Source organism: Erithacus rubecula (assembly GCF_903797595.1).
Source record: "Erithacus rubecula genome assembly, chromosome: 28".
NCBI classification, from domain to species: Eukaryota; Metazoa; Chordata; class Aves; order Passeriformes; family Muscicapidae; genus Erithacus; species Erithacus rubecula.
The window spans coordinates 2915141-2934885 of NC_136680.1; the positions used below are offsets into that span (position 1 = coordinate 2915141).

Consider the following 19745-nt stretch of genomic DNA (forward strand, 5'->3'; position numbering starts at 1 on the left):
GCTCCCGCCCGCTCCTGACAGCGCGCACCGGGGAGGGGGCGAGGGGAAGGGGCCGCGCCCCGCCCGCAGCCCCGCCCGGCCCCAGGTGCGCTGAGCCCGGTCACAGCCGCTCCTCACCTTCCCCGGAGCGCTGCTTGACTCCTCGCCTTCCTCCTGAAAAAGCCAAGTTCTCATGGAACGGGACCGGGCACGGCACCCCCGGCACGGTCCGGTCCCGGCGGCTGAGCCTCAGGGACTCCACGGGGCGCTGCCCGGGAACTGCTTTCCGACCCCAAATCCGTGCCAGCACTGATGCTCCTCCATCCCCCTCGCTCCCCAGGCCCTGCTCTGTCCCTCTCCATCCCTCTGTCCCGCGGTTCCAGGGGCTCGGGACAGGAGAGGGAGCTCTCACCGCGCCAGCCTGAGCAAGAGCGGGGCTCACACAAACCGGGAAAAGCAAACCCAAGGCGACAGCAGAGCCGAGGTGACAGAACAAATGGCATCTGCCACTGCATAGAGACATCAAGGAATGATTCCTCTGATCCCTGCTGGAGAAAACCCAGGCACACTAGGAACCCAGATGCGTTTCAGAGGGGAATTCTTGCCCCAGCAATAAATGAAACCCCTCAATGTAGGTAGTTTGAATAACATTTTCCCCCCAATACACCTGGCTTGCACACACAGACAGTGCTTGGGTTTTTATCTTGTGTGAAACTGACGCTCATTTTGATGTATTATCTAAAAAATAAAGTCACTAACTCAGCATCTTTTTTATAAATTCAGATTATTTTTAATAATGGCTAATGCTGTGAGATGTGGCTACATTTCCCTACTTAAATCTATCCTAAACCAGCACTGATTCATTTTTTGTGGAGGCAGAACAAACCTAGAAAAAGAACAAACGCTTTTCAAGAAATTAGATGAGACTCTAGAAGGACAGGGGTCACTTCCCAAAGAAATGATGAGCTAGGAACTATGAGAAGGAACTTACAAGAAAATACATTAAAGTGGAATGGTTTAGGTTTTAGTTGTTTGGTGAGTTGGCTGGTTGGGGTTTTTTTGAGACAAACTGAACCAGGCAAAGAAAAAATCTGATAACTCCAAATTGTTTCCCAGTTTCTTCCTATTCTCAGCTCCACACACAGAGCCCTGCCTGCCTCAGTGTTTCCCTGTCTGCAGAGCAGCCGTGCTGATCCAGCCTCTCCTCAGGGTGACACTTCAGGGGATGCTGGGATCCTTTGATTAAAGATTAAAGGAGGCAAAATGAAAAAGAAGCACTTTTGCTGTTCCCATGGCATGGCAGAGATCAGGTATGTTTGGGCTGAAACAGCATCACGCTTTCAAAAATATTAATTCATTAATTACCTCTATACTCAATCCATTGATTTCTAGAGCAAACCACAAATGGTTCATTACAGACTCGTGCATGAGGTTTATGGGGAATGTATCAAAAAAGCCACAAAATGCCACTAAACACCCATCCTGCCAACCACAGGAAGGAGCTTTGAAAAAGCTCTGGGTAAGGGCTTTGAACAAGCAACAGGATTCAGCAATGGACTGATGAACATAGCAAAGTGCAGGTCTAAAATGGAGCTCCATCATCCTCAGAGTAAGACACAAATGTGTATTTCTACATCTCAAAAAGCACAGCTAGAAATCACCCTAATGTGGAGTTCAGCCCTTTTGAATTGCTCACTCTTTTAAAGGAGAGATTTCTCCTAAATTGAAGATTTTCCATTTCATATTTACTGACTACAAGAAATCTCAGGCAATTACAGCCTCTGAAGACTCCAAACCATCTTCTAATTATGAAGGTATGTGCAATCCTGTAAATAAGGCTGGAATCAGCTTGGTCTGAAAAAAAAATTTTAAAAAAAGAAAAAAAAAGGCGGCTTTAGATATAATTTTGAACTATTTACTTACTGAAATGGAATTTTCTGTGCTTGCCAAAATGAATCCCATTCAGTGTGATGCAACAGGTGTTGGAATTCCAGCAGCCGCCTGCAACCCACATCTGGTAATGGTTAGGAGTTAAAAGGAAGTTCTGTAAGAGCTGCTCATGTATAAAAACTATTCATCAGTCAGATCTATGGGCCATATTCACCCACCCGCTTGCACTGTGCATAGCTCAGATTTTTATTTCGTTTACAGAAAACGTAATTCTGCTCCTCATAAAGTCTCAGGAATCTCAGGCACTTGAGAGCATGTGGGGGATTGGTGTTGGCCATGCTGGTGGCAGAAAGGTGAGGGAGGGACAGGGGTTTAGAGAACAAGGTGTGAAAATATCTGTATTGGGTCTAATTCACACCCTGATCACTTGTACAGCTTCATCATCACTCTGCAGGAGAAGGAATCCTCCCCCATGCCTCAAATACCTCATTAAAAAAAATACTTTGCAATGTGAAAATTATCAGACAGGGATTTGTCAAGCAAAAAAATGATAATTCTCAAGTACTGCCACTCTCAGCTGGGAATCCTTCAGCTTTTTGCCATCTACCTCAACTGGCAGATTGAAATAAGTGACAACTCCAACTCAGTGGTAGGACCATGCCATCCATAATTAGCCCTTGCTAAGTGCCCCAGCATGACTGGGGTCACTAACTTGTCACTCATTTGATCAGATCCAAAAGTATAAAAGGTAATTCTCGCTTGTTTAAAGATTTTAATACATGTAAATTGTGCACATTAAACATACTGTACTAAACCCAAGGCTATTCATCACTGAGTTTTGTGTTAAGTTCTGTACACACTAGATTTCAGTAGAAGGTGGGTAAAAAAATAAAAACATCATCGATTTCCAGAATAATTTCTCTCCCTTTCCCAATGGAAAAACACTAATCTCAGTCATTACACACCACCAGACAAGAACAAGGCCTTAGTTAATTTTTACAGCATTATATTCATGGTAAAAAATACCACACCTATTCTTTAACTCTGAGTTTTGTTCTCCCTTCATGTTTCTGTGACAGCCAGAGATAGCAAAAGCAGAAACTGATAACACCAAAAGTGTCCAGGCTTTGCCACACTCCAGCACCTCACCAGCACTGAGGAAAATGGTTTAAAAGAAACTACATCAGTTCAGACAGAGTGGCAGAAATCAGACTGATCCTGTCCCCCAGGAATACAAACATCTCTAAAAGAAATTATAGAGAAAGACTAATTAAAGAGCACTTTTCAACTAAGACTGTAATCTAAGTAGCATATAACAAGATAATGATATTGAGAACATAACTATTAAACAGTTCTGTCAAAAATGGTTATTATTCATCTATAGAGCAGGAGAGTCTGATCTTTTACAGTAATATAACATTTTAATTCCTGACAAAGTGACTGAAATACTACTAGGAAAGCATTCAAATGGAAGATGTTGAATGATTTAGAAGAGTGCTGTGCTTATCAGAAGGGGCTGTCATTCACACATTTAGTCAGAAATAATTTCCCAATTCTCTTCTCAGCTCCTACATGGACTGGTGAAATACAATTTGTGCATAGTCTGACTGAACAGTAGAGCCACCTCCCATAAGCAAGAGGTATTAAAAAAAGAAATTAAGCTTTTATATCCTGCAGGCCAACTCCAAACATACATTGTCTATATAAACTAAAAAAATTAGTTATATCTGAAGGGGCAACCATAACAGAAAATTTAAGATCCTGAATTAGCAGGAAACTCAAGTTTTTGCATAGACATCATCACAGAAATATTTTAAAAGAAACTGATCAGAGGCATTTGAGCCCACTCTGCAAACCTCGTGCTTGCTGTACAGACCACACACAAATGCAGCGGAAGAAACAACCTAAAATCATTTCTGTGAGTTGAACAGGAATGCTCACATAATCACTGGAAATGCTCTTAATTGGTGTGGCTCAGTGGTGCATTTCAGGGCTGTTAGATCTTCTGCCACTCTGGAACTCTTTTCATGTCCTGGCAATCCCAGCCCAGCCAGCAGTTTGTTTATCATATTCAGTATGAATTTCCGGATCTCCAACAAAGTGGTATTTACTCCGAGGCAGGGAAGACTGCAGTAATCCAATAAGTTCTCATTAGGCTAAAATGCAGAAACATCTGCTGGGGTCATGAGCTGCTTTGCTGGCTGTTGATGAGCACAGGCTCAGCTCCTTTTGCAGCTCGTGTGAACAAAGAGTTGGGGCTTTGGGGTGTGGGGACAAAGGAACCCCGGTGATTTCCAGAGCTGCAGCTCCACCCCAGAGCAGCCCGGGCAGGAGGGATCCTGCCTTACCTTGACCCCGCAGCCCCCATCGCAGGCAGCACAGGAATTACAGCAAAAAATTCCTTGACTCAGCCCTCCCGAGCTGGTGGTCAGGGTCTGGCACTGAGAATGTGGCCACAGCTCCCCCAGACACACAGGCAGGGCAAGCTGCAGGGCAAACCCAGACCCAAAGCTTTGCCAATCTCTTCTTAACCAACCAAGAGTTTTGCAAGGGACAAATACTTCCATTTCTGGGATCCCCTTTCCTCCCAGGCTCTCACCCACCTGGCTCAATTCACAACTGCTTTCAGTTTTTTGAGGAAGAAAAAAAAAAAAAAATCCCTTTCCCCACAAAGCATCTTAACACACAGGAATGTTAACAACTGGTCAAGAACTTCTGGCCTAAAAGATGAATAAATAGGTAATAAGTACTGTACAAGTTCAGACAAAACAAAACCAAATATATGTTGATACAAGTTACAGCAGGGAGAACATTATTAATTCCACAGGGGGGAAAAAAGACACATAACCTGAATAAAAAGGGCCCTTAATTTGTTTAGAATTCCAACTGGTTTAGAGCACGTGACACTGTCAGAAAATAAGTGGAAAATACAAAATAAGTGGTGTCACATCTGTTTAGCTCCTGCTCCAGTGATTCTGAAGTTCTTTGTTGTTGTTTGTACAGTGTTAAACGACAGCAGCCAATTCTGTGGCTATTTCAAGGTGGAGGAGCATAAAACACTTCTGCAAAGAGCCAAAACAGGTCCACTTAGAAAAAACATTGGTGAAAATCAAGAAGAAAAAGGTCTCAGTTCAAACTGGTTTAAAACCTTTTCCTGGAGAGGCTGAGCTGCTTTAGCTAACACTTGTTGTACCATTTGTACAAAGAATTACACAAGTGCTCAGTTTAAAGAATGGCCAGAACGCTGAAATGAATGCCTGCGATTCTTCTGAAACAATGAGCGCACATCCCCGGGCACAGAATTGTTCTGTAGCAGCAGTTTGGCTGCAGCGCCAGGACTCCCCTTTGCCTTTGGGAGGACGAGGAGAGCAGCGAGTGCCGCCTGCAGCAGCGGGGCTGAACTGCTGCCCCCGCAAGATTTACAGCCGGTGATTGTGCAGCACCTCCCCGGGGGCACAACCAGCAGCATTCCAGCGCTGCTCCGAGGGAAAATCGGCATTGCTGGCTGCTGCTTAAGTAACCTTTGGGTGTAGGTATACACATCTCAAGGGCAGAAAGTCACTTGATTGAAAAGGATGGGTTTAATTTAGAGGTATTTCTTAAAAGAAAAATATTTTTTCAGATTATCAGTGAGGTGCATCATTAAGGAATCCTAGGAAAGACATTCTGATGCGCCTGTGTAGAGACATTATTATCAAGACACTACAACATTGATTTCAATTTCATCCCTCCTCTCATATTTAAGATGACCCTTCCCAACCTCCAGTCTCAGACTTGACACACTGATCATAAAGAGGTCAAAGGTGTGAGGGGACACAGCCCAGCAAAAATCCAAACCAGTTTCATTATATTGGAGCCTTTCTACCCACATCTCCATCCACCAAAACTAACCAGCCCACACATTTACAACCAAGCTGACTTTGCTGGGCCAAGTTCCCCATCCAGTGGCCAAATTCAGGGATGCAGCTCATGCTCCTGCCCCAGAGCTTGATTCAGCTGCATCCAGCACCTATTGCTGATCTGCTGGATTGAACTACCAGGTGCAGACCATGTGAGGAAAAAGAAATAACAAATGGATATCCTGAAGTAACACTGGTTCAGAGAAGCTGCTGCCAAAAAATCACACTGATATTGTATGCAAGGAGGGTCTGAACAGTTTGTTTTATGGGTGTGGCACATCTACTGATCCAGTTACTTAATTTACTCCTAATTTTAAATAAAAGGAGAAAAGAATCAAGTTAGACCTTTAGTAGTGCCAGGAAGAAAACCTGAACAGAACCTGAAGGAGTGCAGGGATACTACTCCAGGTATCTTAGGAGTAGGCCAAAAAACCTTAGAGACACAGCTTAAGCCAGAAATGTGAAAACCATCACAGAACAAGGTCCCACAGGTTAAAAAATGCAGGTTACAGCACATCTTCCAAAGAAAAATGCATTCCATGTAAGAAAAGGAAAGGATATTGAAGAAACATTTGCAAGATGTGGCCAGTATGTTCCTAGCACAGCACATGCACTCAGAAATCAGGTTTTGGTTTCTTTCCCCATTCCCCATCCTTTGGTCTCTGCACATGGGGTGCTCATGGCTGACCACTGGGAACACGTGGTGTGTAAAACTGCATCACTGGGCTGTGCAGTGTCACCCTAAGAAAGCCCAGATGGAAACAAAAGCTGCTGTAGGAGATCAGGGAACATATTCAAACTTGAAGGCTACTGCTAGAGCAGTGGAAAATAGTCTTTATTATTAAAAAGAATAAAATCCTGAAAGAAGAGTCATGTTTATACAAAAGCATTTGTCATTCCAATAATTTATTTACAAGGCAATTAGGCAACCAGTTACCACAATTTCTCAATTGTTAAAAGTGATCAGGCTCCTTCCAAGTGCTTTATATCCACACAGCACACCCAGAAATATGGGACAAACCAGAGTTCCTGCAGAATCTGTTCAGTGAACAACCTCAGTCCACAGATTACCACTCAGGTCAGATCTGGCAGGAATAGCACTTTTTATCATTTACCTTTCAGTACTGTCAGGGCAGAAAGGGATGGAAAACCTGTCACAAAGTCCCCATTAAAAGCGGGCAGCGATGTCTCCCTGTGGGACAGCCTGCAGAACAACTCTCCAATTCCTGCATCAGTGAGCATCCCTGCTGCTGGCTTCACTGAAAAACTGGGCAAGTTGTATGTCCACACAAGGAGTAAAAGGATAAAAAGTCTGCTGGCTTTGAGTTAGTACCTACCCAGTAGTAAAACAATACAGAAACTCAGCTGAAATACCAGCGTTTGACAACATCTACTCCATAATTCTCTTCACACACGTATTGGTTATGCAGAGAAACTTCTTTACAGGCTTCAAACGACAGGTTCTGCACATTAGTGAAGCTCCTGGAAGACATGAAGCTAAATCAGTGACTCTGAAGGATAAGAACTCTGCTTTAGTCCAAAGACTACATGCCTGGACATCTGCATTTTTCTCCTACTTTGGTCCCACCAGAAGGAAACAAATGTAAAATGTGAATTTTTTTCTCAAAAGAAGGAACCAGGAGGAGAGATGGGGCAGTTTGCATGAGGTGGGGGATGAGTGGCTTCATGGCCTCTTAATCTTCAAAGATTTTAACTCTAATCTCTTCTGGGGCAATGAAGGAAGGGAAGGACATTAGTCATGCTTTATCTCTTCCTCATCCTCCCTGTAAAGCTTTGTATTTGTTGTCACAATAGTTGAGGAGAAAACCCTTCTCTGTGCTCCTTGTGCCTTCTCAAGGATGACACATTGCAGGGTTGTTATTTAAGACAGTTTACAGCTCATTTTTCTGTCTCCTGGGTTTCTCCACTCCTACATACCTACAGTTACCAAGTCTATTCTTGCTCAGTGGAATTCCCAGCTGAAGTGTCAGAGAATGGCACACTGAAGTGGCTCACAGTCACAAACCCAACCCCAAACATCCTTCTGTGACTGCAGGCAGGGCAGGGACAGAAATGCAGATGACTGCTACAAAGAGAATTACCCTCAGTGCTACCAAACCCTCAGTTAACCCTCCTCCAGTCTGAATTCTGGATATATTCTGGCAAGGGCTAGAGATCTTCCTCTGAATATTTAGTCAACAAATCTTTCCACCCAACTGTTGTGATTACCTTTGAAGCTCTTGACTCAGTTGCTGAGATACTTCTTTAAGCTCTTTCAGTGCACCAAGTGCTTTTGCACTATCCTCTGAGTGGTTTGGCATAATTCCTGTCAGAAGCTCCTGTGTGATCATTAACTGCTTTCCCAGCTCATCTGGAAGATGAGAAGTTAAAGGTATTATTAAAAATGAGAGTGGCACCAGTTCATACAAGATATTAACAGCTGGAATAATCCAGAGACAGATGAACTAGACAAAAAAATATTGTTCACCTTTCACAAAAAAAAAAAAAAAACAACATGAAAACCTAATTAATTTTCACTGTTGTGACTAGCATCAGCAACAGGCTATTAAAATTGCTCATCAAGCTCTCACTTAGAGTATGTCAAAGATTTTTAAGAGTAATGTAAGAGAAAAAACAAGTTTTTGACATCCAAAATTCCCTGGCCAGTTTCATATATTGCTGTTGGCATGTACCTCCTCCATTAAATTTATTCAGTCATTTCCTTTAACATTCACAAACAAGCAAATGGACTTACTCCTTTCTAGTCTTCTTACCAGAATTCTAAGTTCTTCAATAAACATTTTCCATTTGTCTTAAAGTGCAAGATCATGTAAATGATTTAAGAATCTTGATTTTTACAGACCAGCAGTTTAAAAACTTAACTTTTTTTGTCCAGACTTCAATACAAAATACATGTACTGATTCATTAAATATTCTCTGACTCAAGACAGCACACAGCAATACTTAAGATCCAGCTCTGCAAGGAAACATGAGCAAGTCTGCCCAGCTGACTCTGTTCCTCAAACACAGAAACAAGATCACAGCATTTCTACAACTTGTTTACACAGTAGGAAAAAGAAAATGGCAGGAATACCATGAATACAGTTAAAATATATAGAAATCTCTAAAGAAGGTGTATATGAAGACTGAGCTAACTTAAAAAGTTAATTTCTTCTCTGCTGCAAGATGAAAAACAGTGTAGTTAAATGGTTAAACAGAGATCAGAATTACCCAGCACAACATGTGATTTTTGCTGTAGCCCAGTGTCCACACAGGCTCTAAGGGCACACAAAGTTCCTCCAGTGGCCATAGACAGATGCAGCAGTGACACTGTGAGAAGCTTTTTTAGCATAAGCCCACTGTAACTGAAAGCAAATTTGAGAAATGAAATTTTCATACCAAGGCAGGTTTGCTTATCTCCTTCTAGGTGAATGTTCTTTATGGGCAATTCGTGTCTCGTAGCATCCAGGGAAGCTGCAAAGTTTTTGTATTGATCTTTAAACTGTTCACAGACAGCAACCAGGGGAGGCAGCACTTCCATCTGAAAGAGACACACACTGAACAACACTTCTCCAAAAGCACAGGTAATTACACACCTGGCACACTACTAAAAAATTTGTGATAAAACCAAATACCAGTCTGAAATGCTTACTGACAGAGGAATACAAGAAGCCTGTGGTACAATAATCCCATCAAACTGTTCATTATGTTTGTCCTTAGTGCCAGTTTCCCTGTTTCTATAGTTCAGAGATATTGGCAACATAGCCAGCAAAGGATTTTATACCAGATCCTTTAATTGCATTTAATAAGCCTGTTCTCCAAAAACCTTGTTCAATTTTTGCAATGTGTATTTGTTAAAAAGCAAAGAGATTCAGTTTTGAAAATTCATTATTCAAACACTAATTATTCAGTAGAAACCTGTCTTCTTACAATTAGGCCAGAACTACTTGTGGCTAACACATACAAACAACCCAAGATGTTCACTTCTCTCTAAGGGGTGGCATCTCAGCTCTAACCATAGCTGGGGTTGCCTAAGTGTGGGATGTTCATGTGGGTTTGGGGACTTCCACCTCCTGTGCAACACCCAGACCCTGCCCTGGCAGCCACTGCAATCTCTGCCCTTGCCCAAGAGCTTCTCCTTCCTGCCTGTCCATGAGAGGCAACTCAACAGTGACAAAGGCTCAGGTGCTGCAGGCCTCAACAGGAAGGAGGTATTTGTTTTCTGTAAGATGCATAGAATTGTACCCTGCAGGCCACAGCAGCAGAGAAATCTTCCCTGCATAAGGGACTACTTCATAAATCAGTTTGTGTAACTGTCAGAGCATTAATCCTATTAAAACTCACCTGTTTATCTAATGTTTCATTGAGCTTCTCCTCTCTCTCCTTGAGCAGAATTTCCCGTTTCAGCTCCCAGAGCATCTCCTGTTGTCTCCGCTTTTCTTCACACAACCTTAGCAAGTTTTTTTCTGCTTTTTCCTCCATCTTGGCAACACTTTTTCCTACCTATTACATCCCAAAAATATTCCCCATTCAAGCAATGCTACATCTGAGCAATTAACATATTCTGAATAAAGAAATGTAAGTGTCAGACCACACCAAAGAGTTTTAATTAATGAACAGGAGACAGTAAACACAGAAAATCAGTGAAAGACCCTCTCAAGACTCTTGCCCCACCCCTGCTTCTTTTTGCACAGGAAAATACACACACAGAGCACTGAGGGGACAAAGCCACTGCCACAACCTTCAACTCCAGACAGACTCACAGCTCTCCCAGAACTTCCCCCCAATTCCTAAGGACCAGCACTAGCTTCATACACTGGCACTGAATGCACTCTAAGAATTTTTAATAGCAAGTCTTATGGTTTTACAAATGATAAACATATACAGTCACAAAAATCTAACTTGCACAGGTCAGGAAGTGTTTAAGAAATTAAACAATTTCTCAATATCAAGTTCTATCTGAGATATCAAATAATTGACCAACTCTTACCTTCAATCTTAGGGTAGTTAAAAGTAGTGTCTCAGATTCCAGCTCTGCTGTTGGATCCTTAGAACCAGTTTCCTTCAAAAAAGAAAAGAATATTCTACATTAAGTTTGGTATTAAAACAATTAATTAATTAATTAGCAACAGTCCAGTTTGTGCCTGGAATCATCAAAGCCAACAGGCAGCTCAATGAGAGAAGTTTGTTTTTTAAACACTCATGTTAATTAAAGACATCTCTTTGTTCCACCACCTTTTATAATACTTTCAGCAGATTTTCATAATTCTGGTAGAGAATTCGAAGTTTCAGTGCTGCACTGAATGAAATCCCCAAATAAGGCACTTTATATTATATTGAATCAGTGCTAGTTCTCAGAACAAAAATGGCAGAAAATACTTAAAGATAATGTCATATAATTATGGAGTATGAGCAGGAATGCAAGAAGAATCCACCTGAGGAGATGCAATAAGAAAAGATTCTTTACTACAAAAACTGAAGGAAAGCTCTGGTCAGTGTACAGATATCAACACACCAAACAATTGTCAGCAGTAGAACTGACTTCTGTGAGGATTTAGATCCTCCCAGGACCTCAGTTGCAATTCAGATTAAAAATAAAAAGAAAATCTTCATTTCAAAATAAATATCCTTACCAATGTAAGCAGTGAGACTCACCTCATCACTTGCTCCTTCTGAAGCAGATTCTGAGTAAGAACTCTCCTTGGGGTCACTTTTAGCTGTATCATAAAAACAAAGTTAGTGTGCTCTTCTGTCAAGGTCTGCAGGGTGGGGCAATAAACCACCAGGTTCTTTCAAGGCACAGATAATTTCACAATTATTGTGTGTACCAGTAAAAAAACCTGTGCTCTGTTTCTAGCTCTGATATACTCATGAGCAGATATGGAACATGTGAACATTTAGCTTTAAGTGACAAACAATGTGATCCACTTTTCAGGAAGGCTGACATCCATCTGTTACAGGAACAAAGACTCAAGAGTACTTTATTCATTGTTTTTTAAATTAAAAAAAAAAAAAACAGAGCACCCAAAAGATACTACAAATCAAGGTTAATTTAAACTCTAAAGGTCTTAGTACCTCTGCTTAAAATCCTTTTGTGAATATATAAGAATACAACAATTTCTTATCCCCAAGTTTCAGCACATACATTAAAAATTAAAAAAAAAAACAAACAAAAAAAGAAATTGCATATGAATGGAAATTTACCATTAATAGCAGAAATATCAAAGTCTGGTAGCTTCACTTTTTCTTCATCTAATAAAGTGGACTGCAAATCACCCTTCTCAAAACTACTCTGATTTAACGTGCTGTGGTCAACACCTGTAGAAAGAAGCTGTTATCAGACTAAAAGAATTAAAACTAGAAGAATTTAGGTTCAGCACAAGTTCCCAATTCCAAGCTGTAGAGGCCCAGGGAAGCTGAGCTGGTCACATCCTTCCCCTCACACCCCACTGTGACCTGAGAAATGCTCTCAGGCCTTGATAAAAACTGCACCTGGACAAGGCATCTCTGAGCTCATCACACTCTCCCTTCCTAGGAATGTCTAATGAGCACCTGTTTTCCAATAAACAGCCTTAAATCTTATTTTTCTTGAGCCTCCATAGAAATTTACCAACAGGAATTGAAGTCAGAATGGAGAATCAACATGACTAAAGCCCACTTTCTAATGACCCCACAAAGTGACACCCTTTGGGGTCTCAATTCACAGAAAACAAGGGAATAATTTGTCTCAACTTTGGAGACAACTAAGGACTGTCAGTAATTCCAGACAGGAATTAACAAATAACAAAAATAATGAAATAGACGATTTTGAAGACAGCTTTTCAGTCACTCACATGTGATTTAACAGAAGGATCAAATTTAAAACAGCAGAGTAATGGTGATGATATAGGAAAAGGACCATTCAAAACCTTGTACAAAAGGCAGGAAAGACCCAATCACAAAATTCCAGAAGCAGCATGTGATTTGTCTGAGTCACACATGAAGTTTCTTAATTTCCTTTGCACACAAATAATAACTGCTAGTGATGCAAGTAATACAAAACACCAATATCTTAAAGTTATTAAGAGTTTTATAGGCTGGAAATACATAATAGCTTTTAAACATTGGTAAAACCTACCAGCATAAGTTTCACGTTTCTGAGAGAGAACCGATCTTATTTTACTTCTAGAAGACGGCAGAGAAGTACTTGATGAAGAGGAACTCGATGAAGCATCCTGAAAATAAACAAATAGCTAAGGCAGGACATAAACAACAATATTTTGCCTTCAACTTAAATGTTGACAATTAACACCTAAATCCCAGGGCACCTTGGTGCTTTGCAAGTCAGCCGAGCACAGTCCCAAGCTCCAGCAAATAGCACATCCCAAATCCCCCACAGCCCCAGCCGAGCTTTTCCCCAGGTCTCGCTGCCACATCCAAGCCGCCCCTCGCACCTTTTCTGCCTTTGGATGAGCGACGCCTGAGCTGGGCACTCTGGGCACCTTCTTGCTGTCCTTCTTATCGAACTGCAGGTAGCGAGACTGCACGATTCTTCCTCCTGAGGGAGAGCAATGAGAGCTCAGCCGGGCCCAGCGCGGGGCATCCCGCCTCGGCTCGGATCAGCCTCTGCCTCAGCCAGCGCGGCTCCGCCCTGACCCCACATCACCTCTCCGCTTCGCTTTAGGCGTTTGTCCGCTCAGCACCGTGCTGCTGCCCGCTGAGGACATCGCGCCGAGGCAGCGGCGGGCGGGCGAGGGGCCGGGCGGGGATCGCCCCCCTCAGCCCCGGGCCGCCCCAGCCGCCATCGCGTTTGAATCCCCGCCCATGCGCGCGCTGAGGCGGGAGCGGTGCGCGGCGGCAGCGCGCCCCCTGGCGGCGCGGAGGACTGAAACCAGCCCGGGTGCCGGGGCTCAGCCCCGGGGGCTGCGCTGATTTTAAATAAAGAGATTAAGGGGATCTGGCAACTCCGGCAGCACGGCTGGACCTAAAAGTGCTCCTTGCCTCAGGCCTTTGGTGGGAGGTAGCTTCAGCTGCTGCAGAGAATCCAGCGGAGGCCACAAAGATGCTGAGGAGTCTGGAGCATCTCTGTGATGAGGAGAGACTGTGGGAGCTGGATCTGGTTAGTCAACAGAAGAGAGAGCTGAAGGAGGACCCCATCAATCCTATATAAATATACAAATATCTCCAAGGGGGCTTCACATCTCAGTGGTGCTCAGGGACAGGACAAGGAATAATAGGCATGAACTGAAACACAAGACAAACACCGCAACATGTGGAAGAACTTCCCTACGTTGAGGGTGGCCGAGTACTGGAACAGCTGCCCAGGGAGAGCGTGGAGTGTCCCTCTCTGGAGACATCCCAAACCCACCCGGACACTTTTCGTGTCAGGACGGAGGGGGTGGGTAGCGGGTGGACTGGGTCATCTCCAAAGGTCTCCCAACTCAGACCGAGCACCAGCTACCCCACCATCGCCGCAGCGGTGGGCGGGGGCGCTCCCGACCCAGCAGGACTCGGTGGTTTTTTTGGTTTTGACAAGAATCCACCCCCGCTGCCTCAGACAGAAAGCACCTGGCTGTCGCCGCCCAGCCGCGCCGGGAGCCGCCGCGGGGGCGAGCAGCGGGCTCGGGGCTCGAACCCAGGTCCCCAAATCCCCGCCCGGTGTACACCCCCCATTCCCGCAGCCCCTGGGTGCCGCTGCGCGCCCCCGCTCCGGCCGTGCCGCGGGGCGGCGCACGCGCGGAGCGAGCGCGGCACTGAATGGGCGCGCCCTGCCCCCCCCCCCCCCCCCCTCACCCGGAAGTGTCGAGCGCGGGGCCTGTGGCGGCGGCGGGGCCGGGCGGCCGCGCTTCGACACCGGCGCAGGTAACGGGCCCCGCGCTCCTCGTTCCCCCGCTCCGCATCCCTCCCGCTCCCTCGCTATGCGCTGCCCGCCGCTGCGGTGGCGGCGCCTCGCGGGGAGCGGGTGCCGCACCGAGCGCTGCGAGGCGGTTCTGAGGGGGGTCGGCTCTGAGGGTGTGAGTGCGGGTCGGCTCGGGGGGTGTTCTGTTCCAGGCGCCCTCAGCAGCTCGGGGCCGGAGCGGTTCCCGGGTGTGCTCGGGGCTGCTGGCTGTGTTTGTGCCGTGCCCAGGGCAGGGAAGTGTCCCACACCCGCCGTGCCTCCCGTCTGTCGGGCAGAGCCTGAGCAGCGCACGCTGTTACTTCCATCTCCTTTTCCGTCTCCTGCTTGTGATTTTTCAGTCACACAGTGTTCTGCTTTTTCGCGTGATGTCTGACTCTCGGCATGAACAGCCTGTAACCTTTCCGACAAATATCTTGTGATCTTTCGAAAAATTCGTTAAAGCTCTCAGGGTTCTTTTGTTTCTTTGTGTTATTTTTGGGCAGCTCTTGACAGTTGGTGCTGCTGCTGTGCCGGGGTCGTGCTCTGTCGCGATGTGTGTCATTGCCCGATTGAATCGTGCCTCTTGCTGTGTGCATGTCGATAGTGCTCTGTCTTTTTGGCAAGCTTGGTTTTGCAATCTCTGGGAAGTAAAGCTTTTGCAAGCTAGGAACGTCCTTTGTTACATGTTTCTAGACTAAAAGTATCGGACTTCTATCCTGACTCATGACAATTCTGGCCGTGGGTCTGGTACAGGTATGTGTGAATTCCCAGCATCGTTTTAGCTTTGTTTTCTGTTACTCTTGTAAGTATTTTGGCAAAATTCTCGCCCAGCTTTATTCGCAATTCGTGTGAAAAGCGAGAAGCACTTTGGATGCAAATGAGCTCAGCATTCTTTGATTTCACCTTCTGGAAATGGGTGGCAGTGGAGCAAAGGGCTGGAGATGATCTCAAGCTCCTGGCAGATGCAATTAGCCTTTCAGAGATGTCATCAGCATCCTCCCACGGTGCTCCTGGAGCTTCATCGGTATCGCTGTGTCTGCCAAGCTGTTTGCAAATAAGTTTGTCATGGGTAATTAGGAGCTCTTTGATTTCAGGCCTGTTAGCTGGAATCCAGGGCTGAAGAACTTGCCCTAAAGTTACAGAGTGGGGCAACCTTGCATTCCGGTTTAGGATGTTGGTGTCACACCCAGAGAGTTTTAGTGAGCCCTGGGTGTCTTTAACTTTGTCAGGAATAAATCCATTAAATGTAAGGGAAGCAGCTTGGGGTGCTTTTAGTGTGTATTCATATTAGCTCCAAGATTGATTGTGGCTTTTTTTAGAAAACATCTTGGGGGCTTTTTGTCTTTGCACTGCTGTGGGGTTTTCTGCCTGCCCTACATCTGAAGTTTGATAACATTGTGCTTTACAGGATGATGCATCCAAGGCCACTTCCTCAATCTTTAATCCTTAATTATTCACATAAAACTCGGGGACTTACTGCAGTAATTCAAAGTGTTTTGTAGAACTGTACAGTTTGGGGCTTGATTTTTTCTTTGTTTATTTTTTTTTATTACTGTGCCTGAACATTTGTCTCAACAAAAAAGCTTTTTCACAAGTTGCAGTGACAGCTGCCTGCACAAACTGTGCATTCCCACTGGGAAGACTCCCAGCTCTGGGCTTTTCTCTGGAACCCAAAACTCCCATGGAGCTGAATAATTTAGGAAGAGCAAATGAACTAATGAAAGATTTAAACAAGGTTCACCTAGAAAGGAATACTCTGTGCAGACAGTTTTCTGACCCACAGTGATTCAAGCATTAGACCTTTTGAATAATCCTGTGCATGAATAACATGTTTGACTCACATGCACACTGAGGCTAAATATGGCCTTTCCTCAGCTGGAAGGTCAAAGGGCAGCATTTGCATATCCTAGGCATTTCAAAAGGAAGAATTCCTCAAAAATGCAACAGTATTGGTTATCTCAACAGTCAAGGAAAAGAGTGAAAGACTAATTCAGCAAAATATTTTGGCTCGGTGCATTTTTTCGTGAATTTGAAGGCTGAAGGTGTTTATCACATTTCTAACAAACAAGGCCTGTTTATGCTAATATCAAGGAGAAGTAAAGCACAAGGTGCTGATAAGGGTTTATTTTCCCAATAGGAAGGCCTAGGAATGTCTTTATTTCACAATTTTGTCTGTAGAATATTGTGTTTTCTTGGTGTATCAAGTGACTTAAGCGTGGCTTGTGGAGTTGCTTTTATCAAGGCTTTATTGTCTTGTGTGTCTCTGATTACCAACTGAAACTCAATGCAGATTCCAGAAAAATCTGCCCTTTCTGTAAAGACCATTGATATTAAACAAGGAAAGTGTTTTTAAAGCTATTTTTGACATGTGTACATTCTGTTCAGACAGAATTTCAGCCTAAAGTCTCTTTAAAAAGTTTCTCATTAGTGTAAATACAACATTAGAGCAAGGAAACTTTTATTTTTTGTTGACAGCTGTAGTGCTGTTAAGGAAAAAAAATCAAGAAAATTACAAAAGTTGGTAGAATGGCCCCAAAGGTTCTTTTGGCTTGTATTCTTTACCTCTGACTCTTTCAGTTGCTTTGCCCTGATTCATCAACTGGGCCACATTTTTTTGATGTGCATCTGTAACTCTGTGACATCACACTTTTTATAAGGTAATGACATCGAACATCACTGTAAAGCCTGATAAGGAATCTCTGTTTTGAGGTGAAATTGAACATTTGAGTCATTCAGAGGAAGTGGAGGCTGCACCAGGGGTGGTTTGGGGCGGGGATTGGGATCTCAGGTAACTGAGAAGGAGCTGCCTGTAACAAAAGTGATTTCTTTGACTTTTTCCTGTCTTACACCACAGCCCAGCTTCTCCTTTGTCAGGCACTCTGGGGCAGTAACTTCCCTGCAGGGTTGATTGCAAAGAGTAGTAACAGATATGTTGTAATTTTTGTGTGGTCCATTCAAAAACTCCTTTTGGAGCAGAAAATCCAAGAGTTTTAGCTAAAGAAAACCAAGGATTTAAAGTTGTTTAGTGCTTGTTTAATTTTTTATAACCAAGGAAAAGATTGAAGTGTGACCGGAACCTGAAGTGATTTTTCAGGTAATTTACAAATGCCTGGAATACTGAAAAAAAAATTAAAATCAATTATGCTCAATTAACAGCACCTGTCTTTATGATATGAGGTAGGACAAGGATCTTTACCTTAGCTGTTAATTGCACAGTTAATTGTGGAAACTTTAAGGTGTCTCTGTAGCCCAATTTGCTGGAAATTCCTTGCTTTGTAAATCAAGGTCAATAATAGCTGATTATTTTTGAAATTGCTAAATGTTTTCAATTTGACCAGACAGATTGGGGATGGCCACTGGCAGTTCTGGGGTTTAAGACTATCAGAGCTCAAGTACCTGTGGTACATTTCCACTTTTGTGTTGAGCATTGCTTGGGAGAAGCTGGAATCTTCCCCTTTGGGGAATGCAGCAGTGGGAATGCACATGAAAATGTGAAGAACTGGGATATTATACAGTTCATCCTCAACAATTTTGCTGTAATGGTAACTTTCCCTTTTTAGCTTCACTGTGATTCATTGACTAAAAATGTGGCTTCAAATTATGGCCTTATTTAAACTAAAGAGATGCCCTGCACTGATTGGGGCAAAGCTCTCTGCACTCTGCTGCTGAGTGGACACTGTTGGCTTTAATGCCTATTAAAAAATTAATTGACTTAATGGAGTCTAGAAAATGCTTACAAATACCATCAAAATTACCATCTAGAATTGGATTTTTTTGGTTTTGTTACTAAAATCTTCTTGAGCAAAAAATAAAGTTACAGCTTTTTTTCCTCTTCCATACATTGAAAAGTGATTTATTATAAGAAGAGGTATTGAAAGAGTTTGAGGTAACTGCAGAATTTCCACCTCCAGCCAGCACCCAGCAGTTGTGGTTGTGCTGCAGGGTTTGCATGCTGACCTGTATGGTTTCAGTATTACCTTCTTTCTTGTATTTCTCCTTTTACTTCCAGTGTTCTCTGCACCTGAATTCAGGCTTGTGCTTCCTTCACAGAGCCAAATCACAATAATCATTTCAATTGCTTAAAAATTGTCTAAATAATTTGAGATGAGAAAATGAGAAGGAATCATTGCAATCATCTCTTCAGACTGCTCTTGCTATAAATGAGAGGGTGATACCTAATTAACTCTTCTAATTGGCAGGCAGCTTGATTACTGGAGACTGGCTGATTTTCTAAAAAGAGGTTTGGCAACCAGGCCTTGTTGGTGTCAGTTTTTGCAGTGCAGTTTAACCTTCTGGTGATGTTTATATCTTATGTTTGCCTGGCTTTGTTGAGCTGTGAATTCCAGCCTCTGCCTTGTGTTGTGGCTTTGTGCTGCAGCCTGGTGATTGTACCCAAGTGCAGGTCCTGCACTGATAACAGTGTCCTCTGTGTGCTCCTCCCAGACAAAGCTTGCAGAGTGTTTGGCTGTAAGGAGGGTATTTTTTAACAGATTTAGGTTTGTTCTTGTTGTTGCTGCCCTTAGCTCCTTAATTGAAATTTGGATTTATTCTAGATGCTGTGTTGGTCATGTATCTTCTGAGCACAAGGGTAATATGCCTGCTGAACAAAATATTAATTTATGCTTATCTGGAGATTGCATTCACTGTCGTGCTTGTGGTGCTATGGTAGAATACTCTGTTCAAATATTTCAGGATAGCTCCCCTTCCATCCCTCTGGTATGGATTGGTTCCTGGATAAAGTTGAAGTTTTATATATCTCTAAACTCAGCTGAAATTTGTTTTCTTGCCCTTATATTACTGAATTGTATAATTGATTTAACTTCTTGCTCACTTGCTGCCTTCTCAATCTCTATGATATGTTCTTTCTCAGTAACTTTCTTTTCCCCTTCTTTTAGAATCACCATGAAAATGTTTACTTTGATGCCAGGAATCCAAGTTCACTAGGAACTCATCCTCCAGTTGCTTGAAGATACCTGTCCTTAAATGAATACTGGGAATCATTAGGTAACCAATTTATAATCTATCCAGTGAATGCTATTTTGCTTTTATGCTCTAATTTCTGGCTTGAAAAATTGTTTAGTGGGAAGCCTGAGGTCTGTCTCTTTCAGAGCTGTATTGTC

The 19745-nt window shown here is 43.4% G+C and overlaps 2 protein-coding genes across 11 annotated transcripts in view; one reads left to right on the forward strand and one right to left on the reverse strand.

Annotated features, from left to right (window-relative positions):
* Nucleotides 1-6582: 6582 nt before the first annotated feature.
* HAUS8 (HAUS augmin like complex subunit 8) lies at nt 6583-13780 on the reverse strand. Its single transcript, XM_079328378.1, has 10 exons — nt 13414-13780; nt 13202-13305; nt 12886-12982; nt 11973-12086; nt 11424-11485; nt 10759-10830; nt 10113-10271; nt 9168-9309; nt 7998-8139; nt 6583-7250 (listed from the first exon to the last, which is right to left on the reverse strand). The coding sequence occupies exons 1-10, from the start codon at nt 13472-13474 to the stop codon at nt 7130-7132; spliced, it is 1074 nt and encodes a 357-aa protein (XP_079184504.1). The 5' UTR covers nt 13475-13780; the 3' UTR covers nt 6583-7129.
* Nucleotides 13781-14481: 701 nt separating this feature from the next.
* Nucleotides 14482-19745, forward strand: part of MYO9B (myosin IXB) — a 41517-nt gene continuing 36253 nt past the window's right edge. For all 10 annotated transcript variants that reach the window (XM_079328133.1, XM_079328127.1, XM_079328134.1 and 7 more), the window contains exons 1-2: nt 14482-14609; nt 19521-19629. The gene's annotated coding sequence lies outside the window, so the exon portion shown is untranslated. The remainder of the gene's footprint in view (nt 14610-19520; nt 19630-19745) is intronic.

Bases quoted from the DNA above. Each gene is read 5' to 3' on its own strand.
- HAUS8 (XM_079328378.1), bottom strand. From the start codon at position 13,474: ATGTCCTCAGCGGGCAGCAGCACGGTGCTGAGCGGACAAACGCCTAAA. The intron at 12,983-13,201 runs GTGCGAGGGGCG...GTTTATTTTCAG, and splicing joins CTCATCCAAAGGCAGAAAAG to GATGCTTCATCGAGTTCCTC. The intron at 11,486-11,972 runs GTAAATTTCCAT...TTTATGATACAG, and splicing joins TGATATTTCTGCTATTAATG to CTAAAAGTGACCCCAAGGAG.